The sequence below is a fragment of the Myotis myotis genome, unplaced genomic scaffold, assembly GCF_014108235.1.
Source record: "Myotis myotis isolate mMyoMyo1 unplaced genomic scaffold, mMyoMyo1.p scaffold_m19_p_11, whole genome shotgun sequence".
Taxonomy (NCBI): domain Eukaryota; kingdom Metazoa; phylum Chordata; class Mammalia; order Chiroptera; family Vespertilionidae; genus Myotis; species Myotis myotis.
The window spans coordinates 60,559,351-60,586,542 of record NW_023416315.1 but is presented as its reverse complement, the minus strand read 5'-3'; the positions used below and the strand labels follow the sequence as shown (position 1 = coordinate 60,586,542).

At 54.8% G+C, this 27,192-nt stretch overlaps 1 protein-coding gene across 2 annotated transcripts in view; it reads right to left on the bottom strand.

Moving 5' to 3' along the window:
• Positions 1-717: 717 nt before the first annotated feature.
• The window catches only part of PLXNA4 (plexin A4), a 411,874-nt gene continuing 385,399 nt past the window's right edge, over positions 718-27,192 (bottom strand). For both annotated transcript variants that reach the window (XM_036328657.1, XM_036328658.1), the window contains exons 26-32: positions 20,173-20,276; positions 19,565-19,664; positions 18,100-18,290; positions 17,140-17,309; positions 13,113-13,325; positions 6,347-6,497; positions 718-4,366 (exon numbers count right to left, since the gene is read on the bottom strand). In XM_036328657.1, the coding sequence (XP_036184550.1) occupies positions 4,271-4,366; positions 6,347-6,497; positions 13,113-13,325; positions 17,140-17,309; positions 18,100-18,290; positions 19,565-19,664; positions 20,173-20,276 (1,025 nt within the window). In that variant the 3' untranslated portion in view covers positions 718-4,270. The remainder of the gene's footprint in view (positions 4,367-6,346; positions 6,498-13,112; positions 13,326-17,139; positions 17,310-18,099; positions 18,291-19,564; positions 19,665-20,172; positions 20,277-27,192) is intronic.

Genomic DNA, 27,192 nt, shown 5'->3' with positions numbered 1-27,192 from the left:
GCGTGGGGAGGAAGATGGGCCTGAGGCAGTCAGAGGGCTGGGCTGTGAGGACAGAGTCGCCCATGAGGGGCTCAGTGGCTCTGGTACTTTAGTGGACACTGGCCTTGGGGCAGAGGCTACACGTGCAGGAGGGGCAGGAGGGACAGGAGGGACAAAGGGAGGCTCACTCAGAAGCCAGACATGCAGGGGGACATGAGCACGAGGACCTTGGCTTGGGAACGTGACTGGGGCAGGGGGGGGGGGGAGTTCTGGGACAGAACATGGACATTAACCCCCGGCTGGGAGGTGAGAGCTCGGCCTGAGGGGACAAGGTCAGAGACCTCACCGCTGGGCACAGTCCCAGACAGTCTGCCTCAAACTTTGGGATTGATTTAAAATGACTCTCTCTCTCTCTCTCTCTCTCTCTCTCTCTCTCTCTCTCAAACATAGCAGGCCTCACTCACCGGCCCTCATGCTCAGGGGGGCTGCCTACGGGCGTGCATGTCATTCTGGGGGCGTGGATGCACCTTTGCCTGTGGGACACGCGTGTGGTCTCCAAATGTAAAACCACGTTGAAAGAAGAAGGCAAGCCCTAGCCGGCTTGGCTCAGTGGATAGAGCGTCGGCCTGCGGACTGAAGGGCCCCGAGTTCGATTCCAGCAAAGGGCACATGCCTGGGTTGTGGGCTTGATCCCCAGTGCGGGGCATGCAGGAGGCAGCCAATCAATGATTCTCATCATTGATGCTTCTAACTCTCTCTCCCTCTCCCTTCCTCTCTGAAATCAATAAAGAGTTGTTTTTTTTTTTAAAAAAGAAGAAGGCAAGAAAAAACATTTTCCTGAGGAAGTCACTGACACCATAGCCAACTTCACTCAATGGCACCATTTCTAGTTACCAACAAATGCAGGGTCTCTCTTCACAAGGAGTGGCAAACCCTCTACCTGGGTGGACTTGTGCCCCCCACCCCCTAGAAATGATCCATCTGCAGCTTCTATGTACCCCTTCTCTTATGTTCAGAACCGTACCAGCCCTCAGCTCATCTGGCCTCAGTTTAAAACCCTCACCTAAACTAGACCAGTTATTTTGACTGTGTCCTCTCCTGGTAACATTTTAACCTTGGAGGTTTCCAGGGGAGGGAGGTGGGGGAGGGATGCAAGGGGCGGGGAGGGTGGTCTTTTCTCCCCTGCTCTTTGCCTAGGACTCAAGGAATCATATAAAGGTCCCACCTTAAACAGAACCATGACCCTGCTAGTGAACTGTGCCAGAGAGGAAAGGCGTGAGGGGACCTCCCTTCCCTAGGCCTGCGTGGGGTGAGGATCCCAAGGGCAGTTTTGGGAAGATTTGGGGAAAGGACAGCTTCTCCTTTGCTTTGAAGCCTATCACACGTGCACCAAGAATCCAAAGGAAAGAAATGAAAAACAGACAAACAGCCAAAGGAAAGAATTTCGCCAGGCCGGGCCAGGCCAGATGGGTTGTGGCTCTGTGTGACTCAGCCCTGTCTCTCCATCCCTAAGGCCCCACACAGCTACCAGGACTGCGGGCAGACAAAGCACCGGCAACAACCCTTCCACCAAGTCAAGGAAAACCTGCCTGGCTTCCTCCCTCGGAGAGAGGAGGAGAGCGAGCAAGTCCGTCCCTTCTTCTCTCCCCGTCTTCCCGACATTTACGTTTCTCTGAGGTGTTCAAAGTTTCTCTTAAAACAAAAACATGGAAAGAAAAGTCTGTACCGACAAAGGAACAATACCAATAATAATAACCCAGTAAAAAATAGAGGCTTCAGCAGAACCATGGTAACAGTCCTTGTTGTCTGCTTGTTCATTTTTTTCTCTATCTGTGCAAAACTTAAAAAACAAGTAAAAACACACTCATATGCACACACACATGCACACACTCACAATTTCCATTCAGCAAATCTGTGTTAAATATGCTTGTGTCTCTCTCCTCCCCCATCCTTGACATGTGCAAAAAGATTTTAGCGGCCGAGCTGCCTCCTCAGCCCGCCTCCCACATGCTTCCCTCCTGGCCTGCCAGGGCGCCTGGCTTCTTGGGAGAAAAATCAAATGATTAGGGTAGAAATCCCATCATCCCATGCTTCTTCACCGGGCACTTCATTTGCCAAAACCTTTGGTTATTTCCCCCCCTTGACATGCATCTTTCCCCATTCTCCTCTTCCCGTCGGTTAGGTTTCTTGTGTTTTGTCCACATGTGTCCTCCCTGATGCCACGTGATGCCCTGCTCTGGGTCACCACTGGCTGGCCCCAGTCACGTCCAGGCCTCTCTCAGCCTGTGACCACCCTGATTTCCTATGGACAGGTGACCTCTCGTTGCACTCACCAGCACGCAGCATAGAAAGCAAGTGTTGAAATGTCCTGGAGCTGCAGGATGAACTGATGAGCAAGGGTAGAGAAGGAAAGAAACATTTCAAGATCCCCCTACACAGGACAAGAAATCCTGAGCTCTCTGCCTGCTGGGGTGCACACACGTACACACACATACACGTGCACACGCGTGAGCTCACACACATGCACACATATTCATATCCAAAGGGGTGAGCCTTCTTAAAAGCACAAGATGCTCCATAGACGCTGTTGGAAATGATGTGGTTCCTTCCCCTTTCCACGTGGGGCTCCTTTGGGTGGATGACAAGGAATGATGTCTGACGCTGCGGATGTGAAGGGAAGACTCGCACCACTGGACACCAGGGCTGCCAGGAGAGATTCTCGCTGGTGGTGGGAGACTGGACCAGGTGGCCTCCAAGGTCCCTTCACGACTCCAGGTTTCCATGACTCTCATCAGAGCATCTCTCACCGTAGTCCATGCTCACCTAGGATGCATATCTACCTGGCTGGCTAAAATGATGTATCCATAGATGGAGGGACAGATGGAGAGACAGATGTCAGGGCTGAGGTCAGTTGTATGCTCCTCCTCCCATTTCTGGCCATGACCTTCAGCTTGACTTTTTGGTCCTCCCAGACCTGGCAAGCCAGGGGCTGAGCTTGGCTGGCATTTTGATTGGTCTCCATGAGGCTGTGCGTGGGTGCATTTCCTTCAGTGATGGCTGCTAAGAGATGAGGGAGGCAAGTGACTGAAGAGACAATTGAGATGATGATGAAATAATACCCCAGGAGGTCTGGACAGTCCAGTGACAAAGTTACCCATAAAGCAATGGCAGCAGATTCTGCAGGGTGACAGAGGCTAGGCTGTCTGCCCCAGCCTTCTAGAGAGTTGTCAGGAAGTGTGGTGGAGATGGAGCCATGGAGATGGCTGGAGGTAGAATCTCCTGGATGCACTCTGCATTCTATGTTGACCCTCAATGAGTGATGACCAAGGGGGACGGAGGTGCCTTCTCTAGATGAGGACCTGGCAATGGTACACCGGTGACTATGGTTGGGATTCACTTGCACTTGGGGGTGAATAGAAAACAAATTCTGCTTCCAGGGTAGATGAACTCTCCTCTTCTCACCCTCCATATTACGTTTCTGCCACTATAAGCCAGAGTAGAAGGTTAGGAGTATCCCCATGGTGGAATGTAACTGCTATTCTTTCTCTTGTCTGGCTTTCCACAGGCAGGGGAGGAGGCTTGGCAGGCAGGTCCCTATGGGCATTTGGAAGAACTCCAAGAAGACTAGAAGGGACAAGGAGGCCTCTGGATGCCAACCCAACAAGTGAGGGACAGCTCACAGGGCATCCCCCAACTCCTCAGCCCCTGCCCCCAACTCTGGTCATATGCAGGAGGTATGGCCTTTCTTCTCACAGTTGCAAAGGGATCATACCACTGACTGACCCCTTGGGGATGGAAATGTGGGAAAGTAGAGCCAGTTGATGTCTCCCCAGCGACGATAATACTGAGCTCACTGTCTCTTCTCTAGGCCAAGGTTCGGACCGATGTGGGGCTCTCAGGAAGTGGAAGGTGAAGTAGCAGCATAGAAACGTCCTCTATCCATGGCTCCTCATCCATCTGTGGGACCTGTTGCTGATGCGTGGGGTCAGCCGGGAAAGAGAGCCCCCTCTGGAATCTTCTGGTCCAGTCCCTCTCTTCAGGACTGGCCTTCCTGGACTAACTGAGGGTTGGTGGCTTGATTCAAGTGTATTAGCCAAGCAACTGAAAGAGAAGGGATCCAGGAAGGAGGGAGAGACAGAAAGAGGCATAGAGAGAAAGAGAGAGAGAGACAGTGCTGCACAGGGGATGCTGCTGACGCCAGTCGGAACTTGCACTTGGTAAAGATGATAATCTAGACTGAGGCACGGCTTGGTGTGTCCCTCCCTCCAGGGGGGCCCTGGAAGGACGGTTCTCAGCTGTCTAAGCTCATGAGGGTTATGACTTGTTCTAGTTTGTAGGCCAGTTTCTGCTTCCCACATTGGTCATCGTGGTCCAGAGGTCCGAGGATCTGTGGAAGGGGCGAGAACGGGGAGGTTACCATTGGTATGTGTATGTTCTGTGTTCTTAGGGTGCACACAGATGGGGGACATAGTCAGAGATGTGGGAAAACGTGTGCATGTGAAGCTGCTGGGTAGACAGACAGCCTAAGTAACAGGGATGGGGAGTGTGGAGGGCACTCGGATACACGTGCAATGTCTGGGCACCTGTTTGCCAATGAGTACAGGATGTCAGCACACAGATCTGCACGTCTGAATAAACGGGTACATTTTACTGCCCACGTAGGACAGCTGGCAGTGGGCAGAAGACACCTGGGCAAGGATGCTCCAGATACCTGCATGTTACCCTCAGACAGCTCCAGACCCCAGCATCTCGGGGAATGTGATTTTGCAGATATTAAGAAATTCCCTGCCCAATAAAGGAAAACCTGAACTCATTGGCTTCACTTGGTCTATTAAGAAACAAATACCACTAGGAGCTTAATATATCTTAAGCTTTATTGGTCATTAACACCTAATGGATAATATCTGCCAAAACCTTTTCTGAGATCACATGGTTGGTGGAGGAAAATGGCCGCTAGCGTTTGTGGCACGGGAAGAAAAGTGTTCGAATTTGACTCAGACTCAGGAGATGTGGGTTTGAATAAGGGGTCTGCCAGTTTCTAGCTGGGTGATCTGGGATGAAACAAACATGTAACCTCTCTGAACCCCATCTTTGTTACTCATTTCCTTGTCTGTACAATGTGGGAACTACTAGCTCCCTCTGGGCTGCTCCAGGGGAGAGGATGAAGTCAGGCAGCACACATGAGCACTCATTGCAGGATGCCTGCTCCAGGAGGGGCGCACAGCACACAGGGGTGGAATCCACTGGCCCTGGGGTCAGGGAGTGCAGGGAGCAGCTGGGGGGAGGGGAGGAGAGATGGGGGAGGCTCCCCGAGCTTTGGATTTCATGTATTTTTAATTGGGGAGAAAATAATAGAGTTGCCAACTTCTTACATAGCCAAGAATCACCAGTTACTGGCACCAACGTTTCATAAGGGTGGGTGTCTTAAACCCGACAGCAGACAAGTGCATTGTAGACGAAGGAACTGCTCCTTCCAAGATGAGTCCGTTGCACTCACACAGCACACACTCTACATCGTCCTTACTTCTGTCGTGTGGCCACAGACAGGTACCAACCTTGTCCTGAGCCAGCACTGGCCTGCAGGCTGGCGTCAGGTCCCTCCCTTCAGCTGCGCCTCGGGCTGCCCCTGCACTTGAAGTTCATAGCCTGGTTATGGAGGACACAGGCCCTGCACCCTGCTGGGGCTCCTGCCCCCATCTGGGATTCCTAGACCCTCTCTGGGCGACGAGGCTGGGAGGAGGGGAGAAGCCAGGGCACAGAGAGGGTGGCCATCCTGCTGCTCAGACACAGGGAGCCTGGACCTGAACCCCTGGTCTCAGTTGGCATGACCAAGAAAACTCCCATAAACACCTGTGCAACCAGAAAGAAGGTGGTGTCTGCAGTGGCAGTGACCTCGGTAAGGTTTTCCAAGCAGGGAGCATAGCAAGTAAAAACAGATTCCATTCGACTTTTTTCTGCATCTATCCTGTTCTCTACTGTGACATAGCATAGCATAGCATAGCATAGCATAGCATAGCATAGCATAGCATACTGTACCGCACCAGACCATGCCAGACCATGCCATACCATCTGGTCTGTCCATGGGGAAGGGGAATAGCTTGTTTAAAGAAAATTAGATCAAATAGAGAAATGGAAAAAAAATAAAGGGAGGGAATGGCAGGGAGGAAATGGGAACAAAAGAGAGAAAAGGAAAGAAACAGCGACTTGATCTGTATATCTGAGAAGCACCAGGATTCATGCAGAAAGGACAGAATGGAATGTTTCTGGTATCTCTGCAGGGCAGCCCAAGTCCTGGGGTAGGGTTTTCCCAGCAGAGGCAGGAGGTGCCTGGGTGGGGCTCTTGGCCCAGCAGCAGGGTGGGGCTCACCTCCTCGCTGTACTTGCTCACGTAGGAGAAAATCTCCGAGAGCGCGCTCATGGTGTTGAACTCATTCATGTGCATCCGGGACTGCTCGGCCAGGTATGCATTCATGTCCTGGTCGCTGATGGCCGGCATCTTCCCGATGTCTGAATAATACCTGCCGGGATGGGTGGGGAGGAAAGGGGTTGGAGCGGTGCACGTGGAGTGGAGGAGACAGGGACACCGCCAGCACCGTCTGGGCCAGCGATGCCTGTGTGCGACCCCAGGGGACCACGGTCGGTGCTCTCCCATCTGGGCTGCTGGGTCTGCCCAGGAGAGCCCTCTGTAGCTCTGGATGTAAGAGGCACAGAGGCAGGGATGTAGGGAGTGGACAGACGCCATCAGAGGGTGCACAGGGGTAAGACCAGGAGAAAGGAGGGGCTGTTTTCTGCACTGGTTTTGCTCCCATTGAGGTCCAGTAAGTCTCTCATGTCCGCCTGGCACCCCCTCCCATACACGTGAGAGGTCCCTCCACGGGCCCCACAGGCTCTTCCAAGCAGTTGCTCTTCCTTGATGTCCTCCCCTCCTGGGGTTAACCGGGAGGAGCTGGGGCTGCTTGGGGACTGAGGCTGGCAGAAGGCAATCAGTCACTGTCACTTGCAGCTGTGCACTGCTGTCAACTGGTTAATTAGATGCCAGCATTTACATTTTTAATTTCTGCAATTTGACATTTTATGCAGCAAACCCCAACTCTCCACCAGAGGGTAGCTGTGCAGTTTCCTAATGAGCAACCAAAGGGCCCGCTGCCCCAAAGACAGCCCCGCCCACCCTCTCCCGGGCACCTTCTGCATGTGACGAGCCACATAACAGGGACCAGGTAGCTGCACAAGCAGGGGGATGAGGAGACAGAGTCCTGCACACCCAGAGGCGTTCAGGACCTTTGGTGCTGGGAGAGCAAGCCCAAGCACCTACAATAGAGGGGGGTAGGGACAGTCGCCAGGGCAGGGACTAGAGGAGGCAAGTGAGATATCTGGGGACACAGTGTCAGGAGAGGCACCCACTCTCACCTGTGTAAGTGTGGGTGACAATGACAGGCCCTGGGACTTCCCAGGACCCATGGCTTGATCAGGTAAGAGTAGGGCCATGTTTAGAGGCTCTGGAACAGTCTCACCCGGGACCCTAGCCCTGTATCTCTCCCACACCCTCACTGCATGGACCATGCACCCATCAGTCCTGGTCCCCGACCTCCACTGCTTCCCAGCGGTGTCCAGGATTGGGGTGATAGGCTGGCATCGTGTTCAAGGGCCTGCCACGGAATGACAATTCCATTGGCCGCCAGGGCATCCCTGGGCTGGTGGGGCAGGATGGCCGCTGCTTTGAGCCATGGTCGCACTGTGATTGAGGACCTGTTGTTTGGTCTGGAAAATGAGGAAGGCAGTGGGAGGGAGATGAAATCTGTGCCCTCTGGCAAGGGGGAGAGTAACTCCATCCTTCTGGGACCCGCCACACAGACACAATTGCCAACTGCATGGTTGAACTGATTGCATTTTGGCAGGAGGTCTCGGCCTATGGCGTGCTGTCGAGATAGGCACCAGGACAAACGCTTAATGAAATGGCCTTTTTCAGTGGAGCCCAGGGCTTAGGAGAGGCTGTCCTGCCCCATCTCATTGGACTTCCATCGGTCACAGGCTTATTTCAGGGCGGGATCCTCTGCTCCCTGGTCCCTCCTCACCTTCGCGAGTCTGGGCCTTAGCTCTGGGTCCTGTCTCATTCTGGCTCCTATGCTTCGGTTCGCACCAGGGAGCCCGCTCCAGGCCAACAACCCACCCAGGACATCCTCAGATGTTAAGGTTCTGGGCCACTTAATGCATCCCAGGTATAAAAGTTCCAGCTATTCATTGCTACTACTGCTGGGACACAATAAGTGCCAATGTTCTAATTCATAGCACAGACCCAGGGGACTCGGTGGCCCCCAGCCTGGCCACTCCCAAGGAGATTTGTGTCCTTGTCCCCTCACGATTCCATGCTCACTGAGCAAAGTATGTTTGTCAGGTTGTGTTCTCAGGTCCTAATGGTAAGAAATGAACAAATGACCCGAGCTCCAGGCTAACACAGCCAGAGCTCCCTCCAGGCAGTTACACTCTGTCACCCTGGGCAGTCAGGGGGACTGACCAGGATGGAAACTCAGGTCCCCCCGACAGGACAGGACAGGACTGTCAGCACAAGCAAAGACTCCTGCTGTGTCCGTTACCTGCCTGGGAACCTTCCACAGGTGGATGGATGGTTCTGTCAGGCTTTTTGCAAACAGCACGAGAGGGCTCCCCCTGCTGCCTTTCTCGTCCCTGGGGTAGGTGACCATGTCTCCATGGAGACAGCAGACGTCCACACTCTGTCCCTTTGCAATGGCTTGTAGCACACCGAAAGCCCAGTCCATGTCTCCCAAGGGAACATTTAGAAAGCGTGTCTGTGTGAGAAAGGGGGGGGGGCGGGGGCAGGATTGAGAGTAGAGTGGGCAGAGGGCAGGTGCTCTGATCTTCTCATGTGAAGTCATGGGCCATGGCCCCACCTGGCCCCACCTGGCTCCACCTGGCTCCACCTCGCATACACCTCCAAGTCCGCACTGAGCAGCCCCCATGTCTCCTCTGTTGCTTGTGTGGAGGGCTCTGGATCGGACCAGTGCCTGTCTGGGGCCATATACTAGCCCACCAGCGGATCGACTACATGTCCTATTTCAGCAAGGTCTCAATCATAGCAACAAACAGCACAATGCCCTGGATGACTGTGGAGCTGGCAGAACGGTTGTCCCATTCTCATCCCTGGCCCTGCCTGGTGCTGAGTGGGCCCATCCTGCAGGGTTTGGCACCTCTGCCTTGCCGTCTCCCTACTGTCCAGCCCCACCTTCTTGACGGCACCCCTTGAATCTGATAATGACCCTGCCCTAGCATCTCTCTGCTGTGTGCACAATTGCCTCTTCCTCAGTCCTTGCTGTGCCGGTCCTTGTGCTGGGCTCTGCTGCCGAGCAGCCTTATTGATTGTGAAGAATGCAATTATGCTCCACTAATGAACTTCAAAGAGTGCTCTTGTCAGCTGGCTGAGCAGTGAGGAAGGGCAAGGTCAGCCTGGGTCCCTGTACATGAACTTTCTCCTATGGGATTTCTGCCTGCAGCTGAGTCCTTCTTCAGAAGAGATGGGTGTTTGAAAGTCCCCAGGATGGTCCTTGAGCTGGCCAGGCCCTGGCAGGTTGGCCAAAACCCACTGAGGAGGTCCAGGCCTCATCATTGGCCTTTGCCAGCTTTCTTCGCTGCATTTGCTCATACCCGGTGGATGTCTGCACCCTGTGGTCCCAATCAGTCCTTGGGGAGTTGTTCTAAAGGGAAGGGCCCCAGAGAGCTGGATCCTTCGCTGTTGGCCAGTCTGCAGGGTTTCACATTTATGGGATTCTACGGGATGGGCCTGGTGTGTAAGGGTGGGTGTCTCAGTTCTACTTTTGGGATCAAGAAGGTGATCTCCAAGCCCTGAACTCTAAGAGAAGAACTAAGTGTTGTCATTCCTTTAAACACCTCGAGGATAAAGATCAGATGTGAAAAACACTGGGGCCTGATGCTCTGATGTCCCTGGATACTTGCCTTTTAAGGTGGCTGCACACACATCTCTCCCCTGTGAATCATTCACTGACCTCACTGCTTCTACTATGGCTTGTGGGTCTTTCCCAGTGCCTGTCCGTGTGTCCTTCACCATGAGAGCCACAGGGAAGGATCAAGTCTAATCTCTACCGAGTGCCCAATGCAGCCATGATGGATACCATAAATGTTTGACCCGGGGATTAATGAACAAGTTAATGAAATGCCTATACTTCACCTCCAGTATTGCTCCCAGGGTGAACTGTCACAGCTTTGCATTGTGAATGGATGGTTTCCTTAGGAGGCATATTTAAATATTTAAAATTCGTAACCTTTTCCATACGGTGACACCTGTGATCGATGGCATTCCTACGTGTGACACGCCCCTCGCCCACCCCGCAGTGGGCCAGCTGTGGGCCATTGAACTCATTCCCACAGGAAAGCCTGTGGTTGCAAGGGAGCGAGGCTGATGTGGCCGCGAGGACAACCTTGAAGCTCTTCCAATTTAACATGAGAGGAAATTACTACCGAACAGGAACATTTTCTGCTATTGGTGATGAAATGACAACTGATGGTGACCCACCAGGCGTGGTTGAGTTCTCTGTAAGATGAGTGTAGCAGCTGACTGCTGCTAGGAGCCAAGAGAGTCTTATTTCTCTAGATGTGACCACAGCAAAAGCCCCGATGCCTGGATGGAGGCAGCGGAGACTGGGAGTCTGCAGTGGGCCCCCAACCATCAGCACTGTAAGGCACTTGGAGGCAGAAATGGGGTGAAAGAATGCGACAGAAAACAGGTGGATGAACTTCCAGGAGATGCAAACCAGCAGAAATGTGATAGAATCAGCCAGGCTGTTCAACCAACAGAGTGAAGAGGTCTCCTGAATCCATACGCTTTCTACCCCTTATGTACAGAGGGTGTCCAGGGAACCCCTGGTTCTTCCTGGGATGGGACAGAGGCCTATCCAATGTGTGGAGGGTGTGGTGAGTTACGGAGCCTGAGTCCTGTGCAGGCTGTCTGTGTGCTCACATCAGCTGGGCAGGTGATTCAGAGGTGGGAGGACCTTGGCCACAGAAGGAGGGCGTTCTACCACTGTTCTTCTGAACTGGGGGCTGCCAGTGCCCATGGAAGGGTGAGTGGGAGACCAAGATTGCTGGGTCTTGAGTGGGTCCCTTTCAGGGAGCCAGACAAGCTCAGAGGCAGTCTCCCGGGATCGAGAGTAGGACTGATCCGTTCATCACCAAGTTCAAGAAGCTTGGTCTCCAGACCTGTCATATGGTTTCCTCACCCTTCCATCTTTGTACCCTCATCCCAGAATGAGAGGAGAAGGGATTTGGGACCTCAAGCAAGAGAAGAATGACTTTCCTGAGAGTGACAGTGGTTGCTAAGAAACTGGTGGGATAAGGAGTGGAAACCATCAAACCACTCCTAAAAACAACCAAATGAACCGGGTTACTCATGACCCATAGCAGCTGCGTGGCACAAATCTCATTTAGCATCAAGTGAAAGGGAGCCATTAGCCTGGTGCATGCATTATTCTGATCTCCACCCAACAGACCATGCTCCGGAGTGTCCTCTATGCAGATGTTTCAGAAATGCTCCCAGTCCTTCACATCCCTGCTCCCTTCCTCCCTGCCAGTGGCCCTGTCACAGAGACCTTGCAACGGTGCAGGGATAACCAAGAACCCAGCTGCTGCCTCTTTCTCTCTCTCTTTGCCAAAGAGCCAGCTGACCACAAAGGAGGGTCTGCGCCTGGCAGGTCTACTGTCAAAGAATGAGCCACTGTCTATATGTAGAGGGAGGTAAGAGCCTCGTCTGGTGACTCAGACACAATCAGATGCAAGAACAAAAAAGTTAGCCAGAGCTGCATGCCCACCACATGCATGAACAGGAAGGGGCAGGGAGGAGATCAAAGAGCAGAGAGGAGAGGGAAAAGGAGTCATCCCTTTTAGGAGAACTGCTACTGAGGTGGCCAGGACCCACCCCTCTTGTCATTTCCTCTGCACATGGGAAGGCAATGCACAAGTATGATGTCTCAACGCCATGGTGAACTGATACATTTTGTCTTTGGTCACCAAGTCAGGAACAATTTCTGGTCTCTTTTACTCTTTGAAAAGGCACCAAACCTGAGCTTTTTGCTCCTCTGAGAAAAGGAGAGAGGGACTCTAACGCAAGCCTGTCGTGTAGGCTGTGCAGGTTGTTCCCTGCGCAAACCACACACCCTGGCCGGGGCCACATGCCCCGGTAGGAAGGGCACCTCCCTTAATCCATACAGCGCACTCTGTGGGTTGGCAGAGGCCCTGTCTAAAAGTATCATAAATAATAGGAAAGAGCTTTGGGAGTCAGCCGCGTTTGGGGATCACGTTTATGTCATCTTGGGCTGATTGCTTAGCATTCTGTATGTACATTTCTTCACCTTCATGGACACAAAATGAGGTTGTAAATCCTGACCCCATATTCCAGGGCTAGTGTCAAGATTAAATAAGTAAAGCGTCATCTGGTTGCTTAGCTCAGATGCTTGGCACAGGGAGCTGATGCGGCCCAGATAAACCATGAGTGTTCTTTACCGGGAGTGAGCTTTGCACCCAGACAACCCCGCTCCACAGCTTGCAGGTGGCCCTCAGCGGCAGGTGCACTGGCTGAGGCTGTGAGCAGATCGGGGCTGTGATGGCTGAGAATGCACTGCAAGGCCCAGGGCAGAAGGGCTCACGGTGAGAGAGTCCAGGGACTGGGACAGTGAGAAACTGGAGTAACAATGACATCCCATAGGATGCTGGCAGGACTGCCAGATGCACAGGGGCAGATGGTGAGAGGCCTCCAGCCTTTTTGTGGCAAGAAGCTATCCAGTCCTTGATTTATTTTTATTATTATTATTTTTTTTTTGGGGGGGGGGGGATTAGAGCAAGGGATTATATTCCCTTCCTGGGCCTAGAAAATATTTCAGCCACTAAGATCTGGGTTTTCCAGGCAGGGAAGCAGAGCACCATGAAAGTTCCTAGCCAAGTTCCTCAGTTCTTGGTCAGCCAACAATACGGGGTGCATGAGGGCGTGGGTGCTGCAACTGTGGGGTTTGGCTTTGTGAACAACCTGCTTGCAAGCCCCGCCCACTGTGGAGTGGGAGGAGAACCCCTAGACAGAGGAAGTTGCCAGCCATGGCACCCAGCCCAGCACTCACCTCTCCACCCAGTTCTTGTAGCTGGGGATGTCCTTGGCGTACAGCAGCTTGTTGGAGGGGGAGTCCTTGCCCAGCCGGTGCTCCGACGTGGAGCAGGAGTCCATGAAGGTCTGGGCCACCACGGAGAGGCAGGCGTCCGTGATGCTGTTCTTATGGATGTCAAACACAAACTGGGGGTTCTTGATCATGTTGACCCAAAAGCGCAGTGGCAGACTGTGTGGAGGGAAGAGGCAGACAGTCAGGGGAGAGGGGGTGCGGGCCCGTAGCTTGGCTGGAGAGCTCTCTGGAAAAAGAGAAGAGGCTGGGAACTGACATCCTTAAGGGCCGTCTCTACGCCACCAATCTACCTGCAGGGAAACTGAGGATCAGCAAGGCTAACCATCCAGAGAGACGGTGTGGACGGGCACTGGGGAGGGAGCGATGCCAGGCGGGGCTGCAGGCTCAGCGTCCCTCACAGCACAGGCTTGGGGTCGGAGGAGCCGTGATGGGCGCTGTGCAGTGGGCTTTCTGACGCTCCATTCCACAGTCTGCCCCCTTTGCCGCATATAGGCGAACCTTAAGAACAGCCTGGAATCTAGGCTTTGTATCTTATTCTCTGCCATCCACTGCAGGGCGTGGAAGAAGTCACACCCCTCTTCCCTGCCCAGAATATCAGCTTATTGCTACTTAGTGGAGATGCCAGGGGGAGCAGTTTAGGGGGAGCAGTTTAGGAGGAGCTAACGGGCTGCTCATCTCCAAGCTGGCCACTTAGAAAACAACACCTTCACTGCCCCTCATTCACCCCACCTGTCCCCTCCTTCTCCTCTCTCTTTCTCCCAGTTGGCACCTACGGCACCCCAGGAACCGTGCTGGCAACGGGGGATGCAGTGTGAACAAGACACATCCTCTGCCCTCAAGAACCTGCATTCCGGTGGGTTCCTGGGGAAGTCAGACACGCCAGCAAGCACGTGCTCTGAGAAGTGTCCACGCTAGAACGGAAGGATGGGCGGGCCCACCGTGGGACTCAGGGAGGCGTGATCAGGGCCACACAGAGGGACGTGTCTGGAAGTCTCCATGGAGGGGATGGCCCTTGATGGTTTGAGCTGTGAAGGTGCACAGGTGTTCCTTCGCCGGATGCGGCCTGGGAGAAGGTGTGGGGAGGTGCTGCCGGGAGGGGCCTCAGCTAACCAAAGGCAAAGGGGAGAAAAACCGTGCCCGGTGGTCTGGTCACTGTCAGCCACTCTCTGTTGCTAGAAGGGTCTCATGATCTCAGGAGAACCCTGCCCACCTGCCCCTGGGCTGTCCTCTGCTGGCTCTCGGATTCCGTGTCGCCATCGGCCACTGAGATGCAGGTCAGGGAGCAGGGGGCACCAAGCGAGGGATTGTGACTTCCCTCCCTCTACCCCACCTCTTCACCTCCTGCCACTTCCTGATGTTTTACGGTTGTTTTGGTTGCTCTTCTTACCGTTGGTAATGGTTAGAATGTTCCTATGTGTTTGGCTTGCCTCTTAGAACTTAAACTCTTTAAATAACATTATTTCAATGTAGCGGGTACAACATTTCTATAGATGTTGTATCTCCCAGCAGGCAGTGCATACATACAACAAATGCTACGGACACAGCCAGGTCTCACATTCGAAACTGCCAGTCCATAAACAAGAATTTAAATTACTACAAAGTACATCGCAGGGTGCAGGCAGGCAGCATTGAGTCTGACAGTGTTAAGTGGCACCCATTTCATCCTGGGAAATTCAGGTAGGACATAAAGGGACAGCACGGAAAGTCATGACAGGGGTGGAAGTCGGGGGTCACAGGGGAGACCATGACAGCTGGGCTCAGAGCCTGGGTGAAGGCCTCCCGGCTGCCCAGCCAACATAGTCTCCTGTCCACATCTTCCTGTTTCCTGAAGTGCCACTGGAGGAGGACTCTGGGAGTCCATGTGTGCTGCTTGGCTGTTTCTCCCCAACACTCCCTCTCCTAAGCCAGCTGTGCTGACAGGCAAGTCAGACCAGGAAGCCAGGGCCCCACACGGAGTCTCCTGCCTAATGAAATATTAGCATGTTATTAACATTAGCCGTGGCACTCATCTCTGGTTGATTGCAGTCACTCAGGCTAAATGAGCAGGAGGTTTATCTAAAAGAGAGAAGGTAGGGAATGTGGAGGGAGGTGGTGGGGAGAGTTGCCACTTTGTCCAGGAATAAAGAATCAATCTCTTTTCAATCAGGGACAATTAACTCTAAGTCAATACGCAGAGCTCATAATTCCCAGGCTAACTGCTGCTTGCCTGGGTAGCAATGAGGAGGATCAGGGCGTGGCCCTTGGTGAAGGGCCCTGAGCCTGGGACCGCGCCCACCGCCCAGCTTTCCTCTGTGGGGACTGAGTTCTCTGGGAACCCAGCACCCAGGCCCTCGGAAGAGCTGGCTGGAAGGGGGGATCTGCCCCACCCAGGACAATGTGACATCCTGTGGTGGCTCACCCAGCAGGAGGTATGGGCTGAAACACAGTTCAGGTCTATTTCAGGAGACCTACTAATGTGCTGCAAGGGCATGTAGGGATGTTTTGAAGACAACAGCTCTCCCAGCCAGACCACGATGCCTGGACAGAGCATTTCCTGGGTTCTGAAGACAGCTGGCATTCACACAGCGACACGTGGGGACACTGGCCGAGAGGAGCAAATCTGGTGGGTGGGGACGGGCCCCTCGGAACAGCTCTGCCTACGATGGCTAAACACCTCCTCACTTAGAGGCAGGCAGGTTGGTTCCTGGTCAGGCTCTGGCTGGTTGTCAGGGTCCCTGGCTGAGCCCTGTGCCACCGGAGACCAGACCAAGTGGGACTTTCAGCCTCTGCCCCATGTTGCTGCACTGCATGGGGAATCCACTCTCAGAGTCTCATTTCAGAAAGGCTGGGTGAAGCCCGTAATGGGCGATCTCTCACCGAGAATCTGTGTGGCCCAACCCTGCCTGATTCCTGTTCCCGTGGAGACCATACTATTCCTCAGGTATGGAAGTCAGGAGGCTAAATGACATTTAGTACCACGGCTGACTTCTGCCCTCCTCTGTGTTTTGGTTTGGGGCTCCGGGCAGGATGTCAGGGTGCCCGGCTGTGCCCTAGCGCCACGCCAGCCCAAGCAGGTGGCAGGTGCTGGCCAGCAGGCTCGTGCTGCTTTGGGAGAATGTTCTGGGGAAGAACAACCTGGGACAGGAACCACTTAAAAGCTACAGGGAGGCACATCTGAACCCATAAGCCCTCTTTGTTTGCCTGTGGTGCGTAGAACTCTCAAGTAGAGACCATCATGGCCCTGCACCTTCATTAATATTTATCGAGTCCGTGCTCTGTGCAAGGCCCCAGACCCGGCGCTGAGTCCTGATGTCTGACCTTGCCGTCTCAACCTGGAACACGAACCGCTCACAGACCGAGGGGAAGATTGGTGCACGTTGAAGGAGAGAGAGACCAGAGTGGAGACACCCGAAGTGGCAATTAGAGTCCTGATGTCTCAGGGCAGACAAAGTGGTGATGGGAAGGTCTCTGCCCCACAGGGAGTTTGGAAAAGGAGTTTGTGGGAAAGGCAGCCCACCGCTTCCTGAAGAGAACAGAAATACCCTTCAAAACCTGCCGAAGAATCACTGCTGGGTACCGCCCTCTGCAACCCAGGTCCAAACAGCTGCCTGCCTGTTTCTTACCTGTGTCTCAGCCCCCGGAGGGCAGGGGCCCTGGCTGATGGTCCCTGTACCCTCGGTGCCCAGCATAAGGCCAGGCACACAGGAGGCGCCTGGTTGTGAGAGCCACCTGGCTGCGATATTTGGCAGGTTACATTTTGCTCACTTAGTTGGTTAAATAAATGTTTTTTAATTGACTGACTGCTAGGAAAGAAGGATGCTTTGACTAGTCAGAAGTGAGCACAAAAACAGTAGGAGGGGTGGGGAGGCCCAGAGAGAGCCTGCATTGAGTCCCTGCTGGTGAAGGTGGCCCGCGACCACCATGGCCTGTGGCCACCACCTTAGGCTCGGCTGGCCTCCCCGGACTTGTCCTCTGCCCTCCCTTCACTCACCAGTTGCTTTTCCAGGTGTGGCGGACGTGCGGGTCGTGAATGCCATGCTTATCAGCCTGCTCATCCAGGAAGTCGAACATGTACTTGATGGCCAAGGGCAGGGCAGAGCCGCGGTGTGCGGTGCTGAAGATGGTCTCAAAGAGGTCGTCCACGAACTTCTGCAGCGTGCCCTGGGGAGGCGGCACGGGTTCACACACGGCTCCCCCAGGGAGCTCTCAGGGTGGCTTCACGGCCTGCCTCCCGTGAGGCAGGGAGGGCAGGGCAGAGCCGGGCCAGCTTGGGTGGAATGGGGGAAGTACATGCATTAAAGCTCCCCCACCCCCTTCCTCTGTCTCTAACAGCTTTCCATTTCCGCTGCACGTGGGGAATACGGACGCCACTGATGACTGGACCTAACGAAGCCTTCCTCTGCCAAAACGTGCTTTGGTTGAACACCATTTGGCGTTGCTATTTGAGCACTTTTTGCAAATGTTAATGAGCAACTCACGGGTCAGAGCAGACAAACACAATCTGCTGGTTTGGTTTGGGCATTACTCACTCCGGCTAACGATCAGCTACCCATTCGTCTCTGCAAGGAGCAGGGCCCAGGCCAGCCTCCGGGCGAAAGACTAACGGCTGGCACAGAATGTCCCCAGAGAGGCGTCATTCTTTCAGGAGGGTGGCGGAAGAATGTGAATAGACGCGGCATGTGTGTGAGGACCGCACAGAGAAGGAAACGAAACTTCGGACGGCCCGCCAACACTGATGTGTGGGTGGGGTTTGCCCGGAGCCCCGGGTGAGAAGGATTCTGAGGTTCTGTGCTGGGAAGGCGTGCTGTGCTGCCAGTGCCTGCCATGAGTAGAGGGGTCCTGGTGCAAATGCTGGGTCTTTCACAGCTCGGGCAGCTCAGGGGGCAGGCAGGGAAGGGGTGAAGACCCTTACTGTACTCACACGTGCCCCGCCCCATCTGAAGTCTGATACCTTAGTGGCCAGTAGTCGGGTGAGATAGATCTCGGACACCATCTTGCTCCCCCGGTCCCCCTCCTTCTGGTCCCCGTGCTCATGGTTCTTCACCAGGTGCCACATCTTGACTCCACTCTCCAGGTCGGGGGTGATCATGGGCGTGCGTGAGCGGAGGCTGTCGGGACTGCCCGTGTACCGGATCATGTTCTCTGCCAACGCGATGGGCCACACGTGTGAGGCCACTCAGCCTTCCTCACTCACAGCGCACCCGCCACAGCCGAGGCCAACTACTACCCCATCCTTCCTGCGGGTTTCTGCCTGTCCCCCTGCCTCAGCTTGGCCCATTCCCTGGAACCGGGGGCCTTTCCCGGCACCCCCGGGAAACCTGTGGCTACTTCACCCACTCTGCTCCCTTCCTCCTGCACTTGCATCTCGCCAGCCTGGAATTGTTCAACTTGTAAAAATATAAGCTTGTCCTCTTTTCCACTTCCCTGGTAAAAGTTCGCCAGTCATGTCTCAGGGTGCGTTCAGAGTGGCCAATTAAGTACCAGCGTAAGAGCAGGTAGCCTGTCTCCCTTAATGACTGGACCAGCCACGGAGCTGTCTTGCCAGCTGCTCACCTGCACGCTCCCCTCTGGCCTGGGCCACTTCTTCCCCCTTATTTGCTGAAATGCGAGTGTTGTGCAGAAGAGACGATGAAGGGCCTACTGTGTGCGGCACTGTTCTATGTTCTATTGATTTTCCAGAATGATCCTGCCATTTTGGTAGTTTTTTCAAACCCCGTTTTGCTGGTAAGAAAACCAGGTCTGGTGGTGGTCAGGCAGCTGGCGCCCAGGCACTCAGAAGGTGGCAGGACAGGGTGGCACCTGGGCTTCCAGGCCACATCCAGTGCTCCCCCACCCCCACCTCAGAGCCAGGGACCTGGGCCTGTACCTTCCCTTAAACGCTTCATAACAGCGTGACCTTTACACAGTGTGCCGCCGTGCCTCTGAGTTATAATTTGCTAATCTGCATAATCGGGGGAAATAATAATTATTTAATCTGCTGGATTGTTATGAACTTGACGCACGATAATGAGTATCACACAGTGAAAGCGTCTTTCTGACTAAGATGCTGGCAAAGGTGAGAGTTCCTTCCTGCTCTAGGGGGTGAGTTCTGCTCCTGCACCCGAACCAGGAGCTCCTTCCCAGCCCGCTCTCCTCTCCTGTGGCAGCCTGCCTGACTCCCCCCAGCTCCTTCCCCCCCTGACTCACTCCCCCCAGCTCCTTCCCCCCTGACTCACTCCCCCCAGCTCCTTCCCCCCTGACTGACTCCCCCAGCTCCTTGCCCCCCTGATCTGAATGCCCCCAACTCCTTGACCACCCCCCCAATCTGACTCCGCCCAGATCCTTGCCCCGGGGGTCCATGCCTTCTAGCAGCACTGCCAACGTGACAATAGCTGCTCAGGGCACCCTCTCTCCCCAGGACGGTGCCAGGGACTCACCGTATTTGCTCGCCGAGGTCCTGGAGACAGTGGAGTTGTTCACTGCATTGTAGGCTGTCACCTGCTTGGACACTAGAGCCACCACAGAACCATCGGGCACCTGCGGGGAAGAGGCTCCTGAGGGCTGGGCACAGCTCTGCCTCCCCGGGAGATGGGGACACACCAGGATGAACTCAGGCTGCGCCAGAGAACTAGAGGACTTGGGAGGCTGTTGGCTTTCCTTTGAACAAAACAAGACAGATCTGGACACTGAACAGTGTTCTGTGTGGTGACTCACTCTTGGGGGGTCACTGGCAAGAGCTTCTCATTAGCACCCCCTCTCCCCTACAACACCCAGGCTTGCGGAGGGGTCCCACGTGGGGACTAGGAGATGTTTCTCTCAGGACCGCCCAGGCCCTGAAGGAAGCAGCCCATCAGTGCCTGTCCCTAAGGAGGTCAGGGTTTCCTGCTGGGGACCTCAGTTCTCCGGGGTCACTGGAAAACATGAGGTGCTGGGAGGAGGCATTAGGACTGGGTGTCTTGCCTTGGGGACCTGCTATTCAAGGACTGAGAGGGCAGGGAACTGGGCCCTGCTGGCCAGCCCCTCCTCCCTTCCACAGTCCCCACACCTGGTAATGGGCCAGCGTGTTCAGTCTCTTCCAGTCATTCTCGATTTTGGTGGTGATGTCTTCGTCCTGCAGGATCATCCGCACCCCGCTTCCTTGTCGCCACTCTGCGGAGGGAGCAGTGGCAGCTCAGAGCAGCCCTCGGGCCCCTCCCATGGGGATCCGGAGGACCCTGTGTGGGCACCCACACAGCCCTATCGAGGGGCACCCTGAACAACAAATGCTGGCAGACACTCCCTGAGCAGGGGGTGCAGACGCTCTCGGTGCAGAGGGGCCCTGAGTCCCAGTTCTGATTTTTATCCCTAAAACTACGTGACAGAACCAGGGATGCCGTCACCTGTCCTCCCTGCCCACTTGTTCTCTGGGAGTGGCCACAACTGCAGGGAGCAGATGCTTAGTAAACCTTGGCTGAGTGAACGAGGCAGGTGGAAGCAGGTAAGAAAGCACGAAGCCAATGCAATGGCACTGTCATGCCACACGCTCGTTGGCTTGGAGCTACAGAGACCTGGGTTGCAGGTGCGGCACTGTTCACCCTGTTCCTACGCCAGGGGTGTGTCCTGCCCTTGAAAGCCCGAAGGCGGGTCACCGTGGGCAGGGAGACTGGATGAATCGGAGCGGAGAGACCAGCGGAGCCTGTTCTCATGCCAGAAACAGCCGCATCCCCAGAGCTGATGTGGATAACAGCATCTCGGGGATCTACCCAACACCTAATTAGTTGATGTTATAGGCACAGACTTACACCCCCACATTCTCCTCATGGGCCCCGACACCTACAACACATGGGCTGGCTGATGGATCCCACATGGGCAACCAGGAGGCTGTTCCTCATCAACCACATCCCATCGCACACGTGGCACCCATCTCCTAGGGATGGAGACCGGGGACATGCCAGACACACCAGCTCTGGCGCATGTGCACGCACACAGCCACCCGCCCATGCATACACACTCACACGCACACACCAGAAAGGAAAACAGCCTTTTAAAATCACTGCAACATGTGTTCCAGCCAGGAAGCCAGGCGTCTGGTTTCCAGGCAGCCACACTGCCCTCCACGCCTCCCAGATGCTGACACTTGGGAGCCGTGTGAGCCTGGGATTCACAGAGGGCAGTGCGGGCTGGAACGAGTTACCCAGTCCTCGCCTGACCCCGCCATGGATTTTCCTCTGGCCCACAGAGGCACATTTCGGATCCCCTCCCTCCATTCCGCTCTGGTCAAGGCTGAGCTGTGGGCCCACGACCAGCCACATTGGTGGCACGGAGGGCGCCAATTCCTTCCTGCCTTGTTCACCTGCTGTGGGCAGTGCTGCAGATGGAAAAACAGGCCCAGAGAGGGGCTGCCTGCCCTCAGACATAGCAGAGATGCTCCTGACATCAAAGCCCCGGCCTCCCGCTCCTGGGCTCACCCGCTGCCTGGTGTAGCGCCTCAGGTGGTGTCCAACTGTCCCAGGAATGAGAACATAAGGATGCCACCTGTGTTCACCCGAGCAGGGCCCTCTTGGGCCTCTGGAGACCGCCCATCACTTGGTGCTGCTGCTGATCAGCTGGAACTGATCCTGGCGATTAGGGCCTCGGGGCAGGTAGGGGGTGAGCAACAGGAGAAATGCCCCAGGGAGGCACCTAGTCACCAGTGTTTTGCTTGCTGCTGTGCTGTTTTATTTGTGTGGGTTTTAAATTGCACGTAGCTCTGTGTGGATGTATGCATGCAGGTATTTTTGAGTGGCTGGGACAAAAGAAGAGGAATATTTCCCAGCTGGCTGGGCCGCTGACAGGCGGTTCACTCAGATCCTGGTGAAGCCCAGGACGACGGCAGTGGTGTGCATTGTCCCAGTCACACAGTGGGGCCTGACAGACAAAGCCTCCTGGGTGTCCCTGCCAGCCTAGGGAGTGGTGCCAGGGCCATTAAGTCAGGGCTGCATGGGGTGGGGGACAGCACGGCAGATTGGGGCACAGAAGTCAGTGTTCTGCGTTTCTTGCATGGGGTCGTGAGGCAAAGCCGGGGATGAGGCTGAATGCTAAGCCCACTGGCTGGGCCCAAGGGAGAAGGGGTCTCCTCCACTGAAGTGCTGTGGGTCTTGCCGAGACCAGCCGGGGCGGGACCAGCCTGGGCCAGCGTCTGGTTTAGCAGCTGCACTGGCATCCCTTCCGATGGAGCCGGGTACCTCAGTGCAATCTGGACAAGCCGCACAGCCTGAGGGACTAGCAGGGACAGCGGATTCTGGAGCCCCGGGCGGACTTCCCTGTTGCATAACCGCCCTGAGCTGAGCAGTGCACAGCGTCGGAATGAGCCTCCTGTGTGGCTGTACCCGGCCGCCCTGGCTCTGGGTTGTGTCCACTATTATGTAAGCAAATGAAAGTCAGGCTGCCTCTCTGCCCTGAACTGAAAAGTAGGGCAGAGCGTGGCCATGTGCACCCCAAACAGTTAAGGAGCGATGGCCTGTCCTTGGAACACAGAAATGATGCTGCTAGAGGCCACCCAGCAGGGCTGGCCCAGCACCTGGGGCAGAGCAAGTCCTGGATGCGTGTTTCTTAAAGGAATAGTGCCTGCGTGGGTGAATGGATGACGGGGAAGAGTGTGTGAGTGAGTGATGGGGCCCTTTCCCAGGTAGACCATGGCAGGCAGACAGTGAGCTAAGTCAGAGGTGAACCAAGAGCTACTCTGTTAGCAACCAGGGACCCAGGATGGTCTGAAGTCCTCAGAGTCACAAGAAGGCATGCCCATTCCAGAAATAAACGCTCTCTAAATTATCGCCACTCATTCTTCTAATTGTGTGACTGGAGGTTAAAGAAACAGGTTGGGAAGACAGACCCCGTGTCATCATCCCCAGCCGCTGCTCACTCTGCCAAGCAGTTGAGTTCCCTCCCTAGGGCACCGAGAGGGTTCCTCCTCTGGGTGGGGCACTGGACCAGGTCCTCGGGATACAAAGATAGATAAGCAGAGGCCCCAGACTCCGGCAGACGTGGCACAGCTCAGGCACTGCAGCATGGCACTGTGAGTCCCACCGTCACGAGTGTGGGGGGAGGGAGAGCGATGGCTGGCTGGAACCCTGGGCTGCGGCTGCACCACGATGCTGGCAGGTAGCTGCGTCCACTCAGCTCCATAGTCAGAGCTCTAGGAACCCAGGGGAACCACTGGCAGTGTAGCTTGGACATAGAACTTCCTTTCCAGCAAAGCCAAGTTGCGCTGGTGGGTGGACACAAGCTTTGCCCACTGGCTGAGGTTTGTGGGCAATGTTGTGTGGAGAACAATGAATCAAGACTCAGGTGATTGGAGGAAGAGCAGGGTCTGCAGGATCAGGGGTGGGGAGGCGGCCAGAGCTGAGTGCTGAAGGCTCAATAGCCTTTGCCTCACTTGGCATGGGGACAGCGGTTCAGATCCAAAGGTGCCATTTATGGGACATGTCTAGGGATCCGTGCATGTGGAGGCAGTGGAAGGAAGAGGCTGGCGAGGCACACACAAGAGAGGAAATGAGTTAGGAATGTTCTGGCACACCATGCTAGGGTGCCTGGGATTGAACTGAGGGCCACAGAGACAGGGTGAAGGAGAAGAGGTGGGGAGCCTCGTCTAAGACAGCTGCCTTAGGCCCTGGGCTAAGGCGGTGGGGCGGGGAAGGAGTTGTAGGGGGTGTCCAGGAGACGGACCAGAGAGAATGCTTGGAGATTCGACAGGGGAGAGGAGCTGGGGCTCCATGGTGTGTACCGGATTTGTGAGAGGTGTCTAGGGAAAGAGAGGGGGCTGGTTCATCTGCAAGCCAACCCTGGAAGGAGACGCTGAAACTGAGCACATCACTGGCCCAGCTCCTGGAGGGTCCCCCACCCACCAGCAGATGCTACCCCGAGAAGCAAACCCTCCCGGAGGTGCACACATTAACTCACTAGCTCCGACCCTCATGCCCTGTGCTTGCTGGCAGGAGCATGGTGGGTGTGTGTGCGTGTACACACACACACACACACACACACACACACACACACACAGATATAGGCACACACACATGGACACACAAGCACATACTTTCGTGCATGCACCTCATTTTACCTAGGCTGGGGACTCAGAAAGCTTTGCAGCAACCCTTCCTCCCCGTCCCCCTCCCCCCCCCGCCCCCCCCCAGCCAGTCCTGGTCCAGCCTTCCTACCACCAGCCATCCTCAGACCCATCACAGGGAGCTGCAGGAGGGCTGGCCTAGGAGGGCAAGGCAGGAGGGAGATGCCCACAGGCTGGTTAGAATTGGCGGAGTCAACCCTCATGATCCAGAGGGAGGAACTCCAGAGCCAGATGCCTGTGTTCTGTGTTCCACCCAGGCCACCCTCCTCACCTGGGGGCCACGAGAGCAGGTTCTCACCAGGAGCACCTGCCACCCTGCACAGAGCCCGCTCTCCCTCCAAAAGCAGGGTCCTGAGCAGAAATCTGGAGGAGACACGATCTCCTGCTGCACACCTGCTAGCAGGTGAGTCCAGGGAGCACGGCCAGAGCCTGAGACCCTCAATGCCTGGCCCTGGCCGCGCGGAAGCACAGGGGTGTGCATCACGGGAGAGCTGAGAGGGCCGTGACCTCAAACAAGGTCTGCAAACCTGCCCTGGGAGCGGAGGCTGTCCCATCTAAATAGGCTTTGTTAAAAAAAGATTATTTTCTGAGCCAGTTCTAAAACATAAAATAATTGAACGATGACACAGGGTGCTTAAAAGAAGAAATTCCTAAATAGAACTGTGCCGTCAGCAGTTTGGGCTCCAGGTCTTTGCAAACTGAAAAGTGCCCGCACTGGCTAGGGTTGCTACGTGGTAAGTCCGGAGCTCAAGGAAGAAGGTTGTGCTACGCCACTGGATTTAAGAGAGATGAGCTAGAGCTTAATGGATATTCTTGAATATGGAACACAGCGGTCCGGTGTCACTTGGGCAGTGTGCTGGGCAAAAGAAGAATTTAAAAGGCAGGTGGTGAGCGGAGGAAGGAGGGAAGGTGACCCTGGTATTCACACGCATGGCACTAGGAGGAAATTGCTAGCCCCGACCTCCCTGGCAACTCCTGCCCTGCAGCCCGGTGCCCTGCTCCAGGCTCCAAACACAAAGGACAGACACTCACAATCCAATTTGTTACACTTCCACCTTGCAGGGAGAGAGGGAGGTGAACTAAAAAAGAAAAAAAAAATCCCATTATCTTTATCTGTGCTTCCCATCAGGTGCAGCGGAAAATGCAAACTGGGGAGACAGCTGCTGTGAACTCTTTATATTTCACTCAGAAGATAGTGTATCTTTTTATTGCATACAGGAATTACTTATTTGAAAAAATATATCCTTTCAGCAGGACTTGAATGGCAAGACAGAGAGGGTGGCGGAGTCCCGGGGGCTATTGATAGAGCATTTGCATTAAACCTGAGGAATCTCTAGAGGTTAAGGCCCACGGAGGAGAAGGCGTGGGCTGGCATGGGTGTTCCCTCCACCTCCCTGTCCTGTGACCAGGGCCCAGGCGCTGTGTCTCTCTGAGCTGCAGATTCTCCTCCTTCGATATAGAAGCGAATGGTACCAATTATTTCCTCCAGGGAGGAGACAAAAGATTCCCAAGACTCAGAAAGAGGGCTGTCCTGCCTTCTGCTACATGGGTACCCCCATGCCAGACACAGAGGGTGCCCCAGGTAGCCTCTTATGATGCTATATGCTGGTTGAAGAGTTTAGCAGTGCGAGGGGGTACCTGTACCCAATCCCTGTGGGTGGGAAGGGACATACACCTGGTGAGAACAGCCTCAGGATAACGGAGGGGGTGCCCTCGGCACTGTGCTTTGAGAGCTCCCAAAGACCCATCTGTCCAGCACAGCCCCCATGCCCTGCCCTGTAATATCTTTCCTCCCCCCAGTTCCAGCAGACTGAAGTGAAGGTGGGCCCCCGTATCCTTCACTCTGGCTCCCGTGATGGTTAATTTCAGTGTCAACTCGGCTGGGCCGTGGCACCCAGCTGTGCGGTTAAACATTATTCTGGATTTCCTGTGAGGAAAATCATCATTTTTGAGATGGGATTAACATTTGGATTGGCGGACTCTGAGTAAAGTAATTGTCCTCCATAATGTGAGTGGACTCATTCAATTAGGCGAAGGTCACAGGAGAACAAGAGATTGGCCTCCCCCCCGAACAAGAGGGAACTCGGCCTTGAACTGCAACGCTGGCTCCTCCCGGGGTCTCCAGCCAGCTGGCCCACCTCGCAGATTCTGGACTTGCTAGCCTCCCTGCTGTAGACTGGATGTCTGTGTCCCCAGAGTCCCATGTTGACATCCTAACCCCCAATGTGGTGATAGAGGGAGAGGGGCCTGTGGGAGGGGATTAGGTCATGAGGGTAAAGCTCTCATCAGTGGGACCTCAGAGGATCCCTTGCCCCTTCAGCCTTGTGAGGACACAGGGAGAAGGTACCAACTTCCTCACCAGGCACCAAATCTGACAGCTGCTGCTTATAAGCCACCCAGTCTGTGGGATGTCATAGCAGCCCGAATGGACTCAGACTCCATAACCATGTGAGCCAATTCCTTAAAATCTATCTATCTATCTATCTATCTATCTATCTATCTATCTATCTATCATCATCTATCTCTTTATCTATCTATCTATCTATCTATACATTCCAATGCACGTCCTATCTATACACCTCTGTTTCTCTGGAGAATCCTAAGACAGTTCCCCATCTGGGTTCCCAGTGCCTGGGAAAGTTTGCTGAATGGGTGGGGGGAGGAGTGGGAGACCTCCAGTCTAAGGATCAAAGAATAAAAGCGTCAGGACTGAGGGGCTAGGCCAGGCCGGGAGCCACAGAGATGGGGGAAGGCAGGGGAGGGTGTTAGGACTGGAGTTACTTGGGACAATTATCTGAGTAATTTAAAATGCCCTTGCTTCCTTCTGAGCTGGCCTGGGGCAGGTGCTCTTGCCTTGAAGGGGGCTGATGTCAGGCGGGGAAGGCAGTCTTTGCCCAATGCCCTCAGCTATGGGAGGAGGAGGTCTGGGGAGAATGAAGATGGGGGACGCTTGGCTGCCTTGCCTCTGCCCAGCCCATGTGG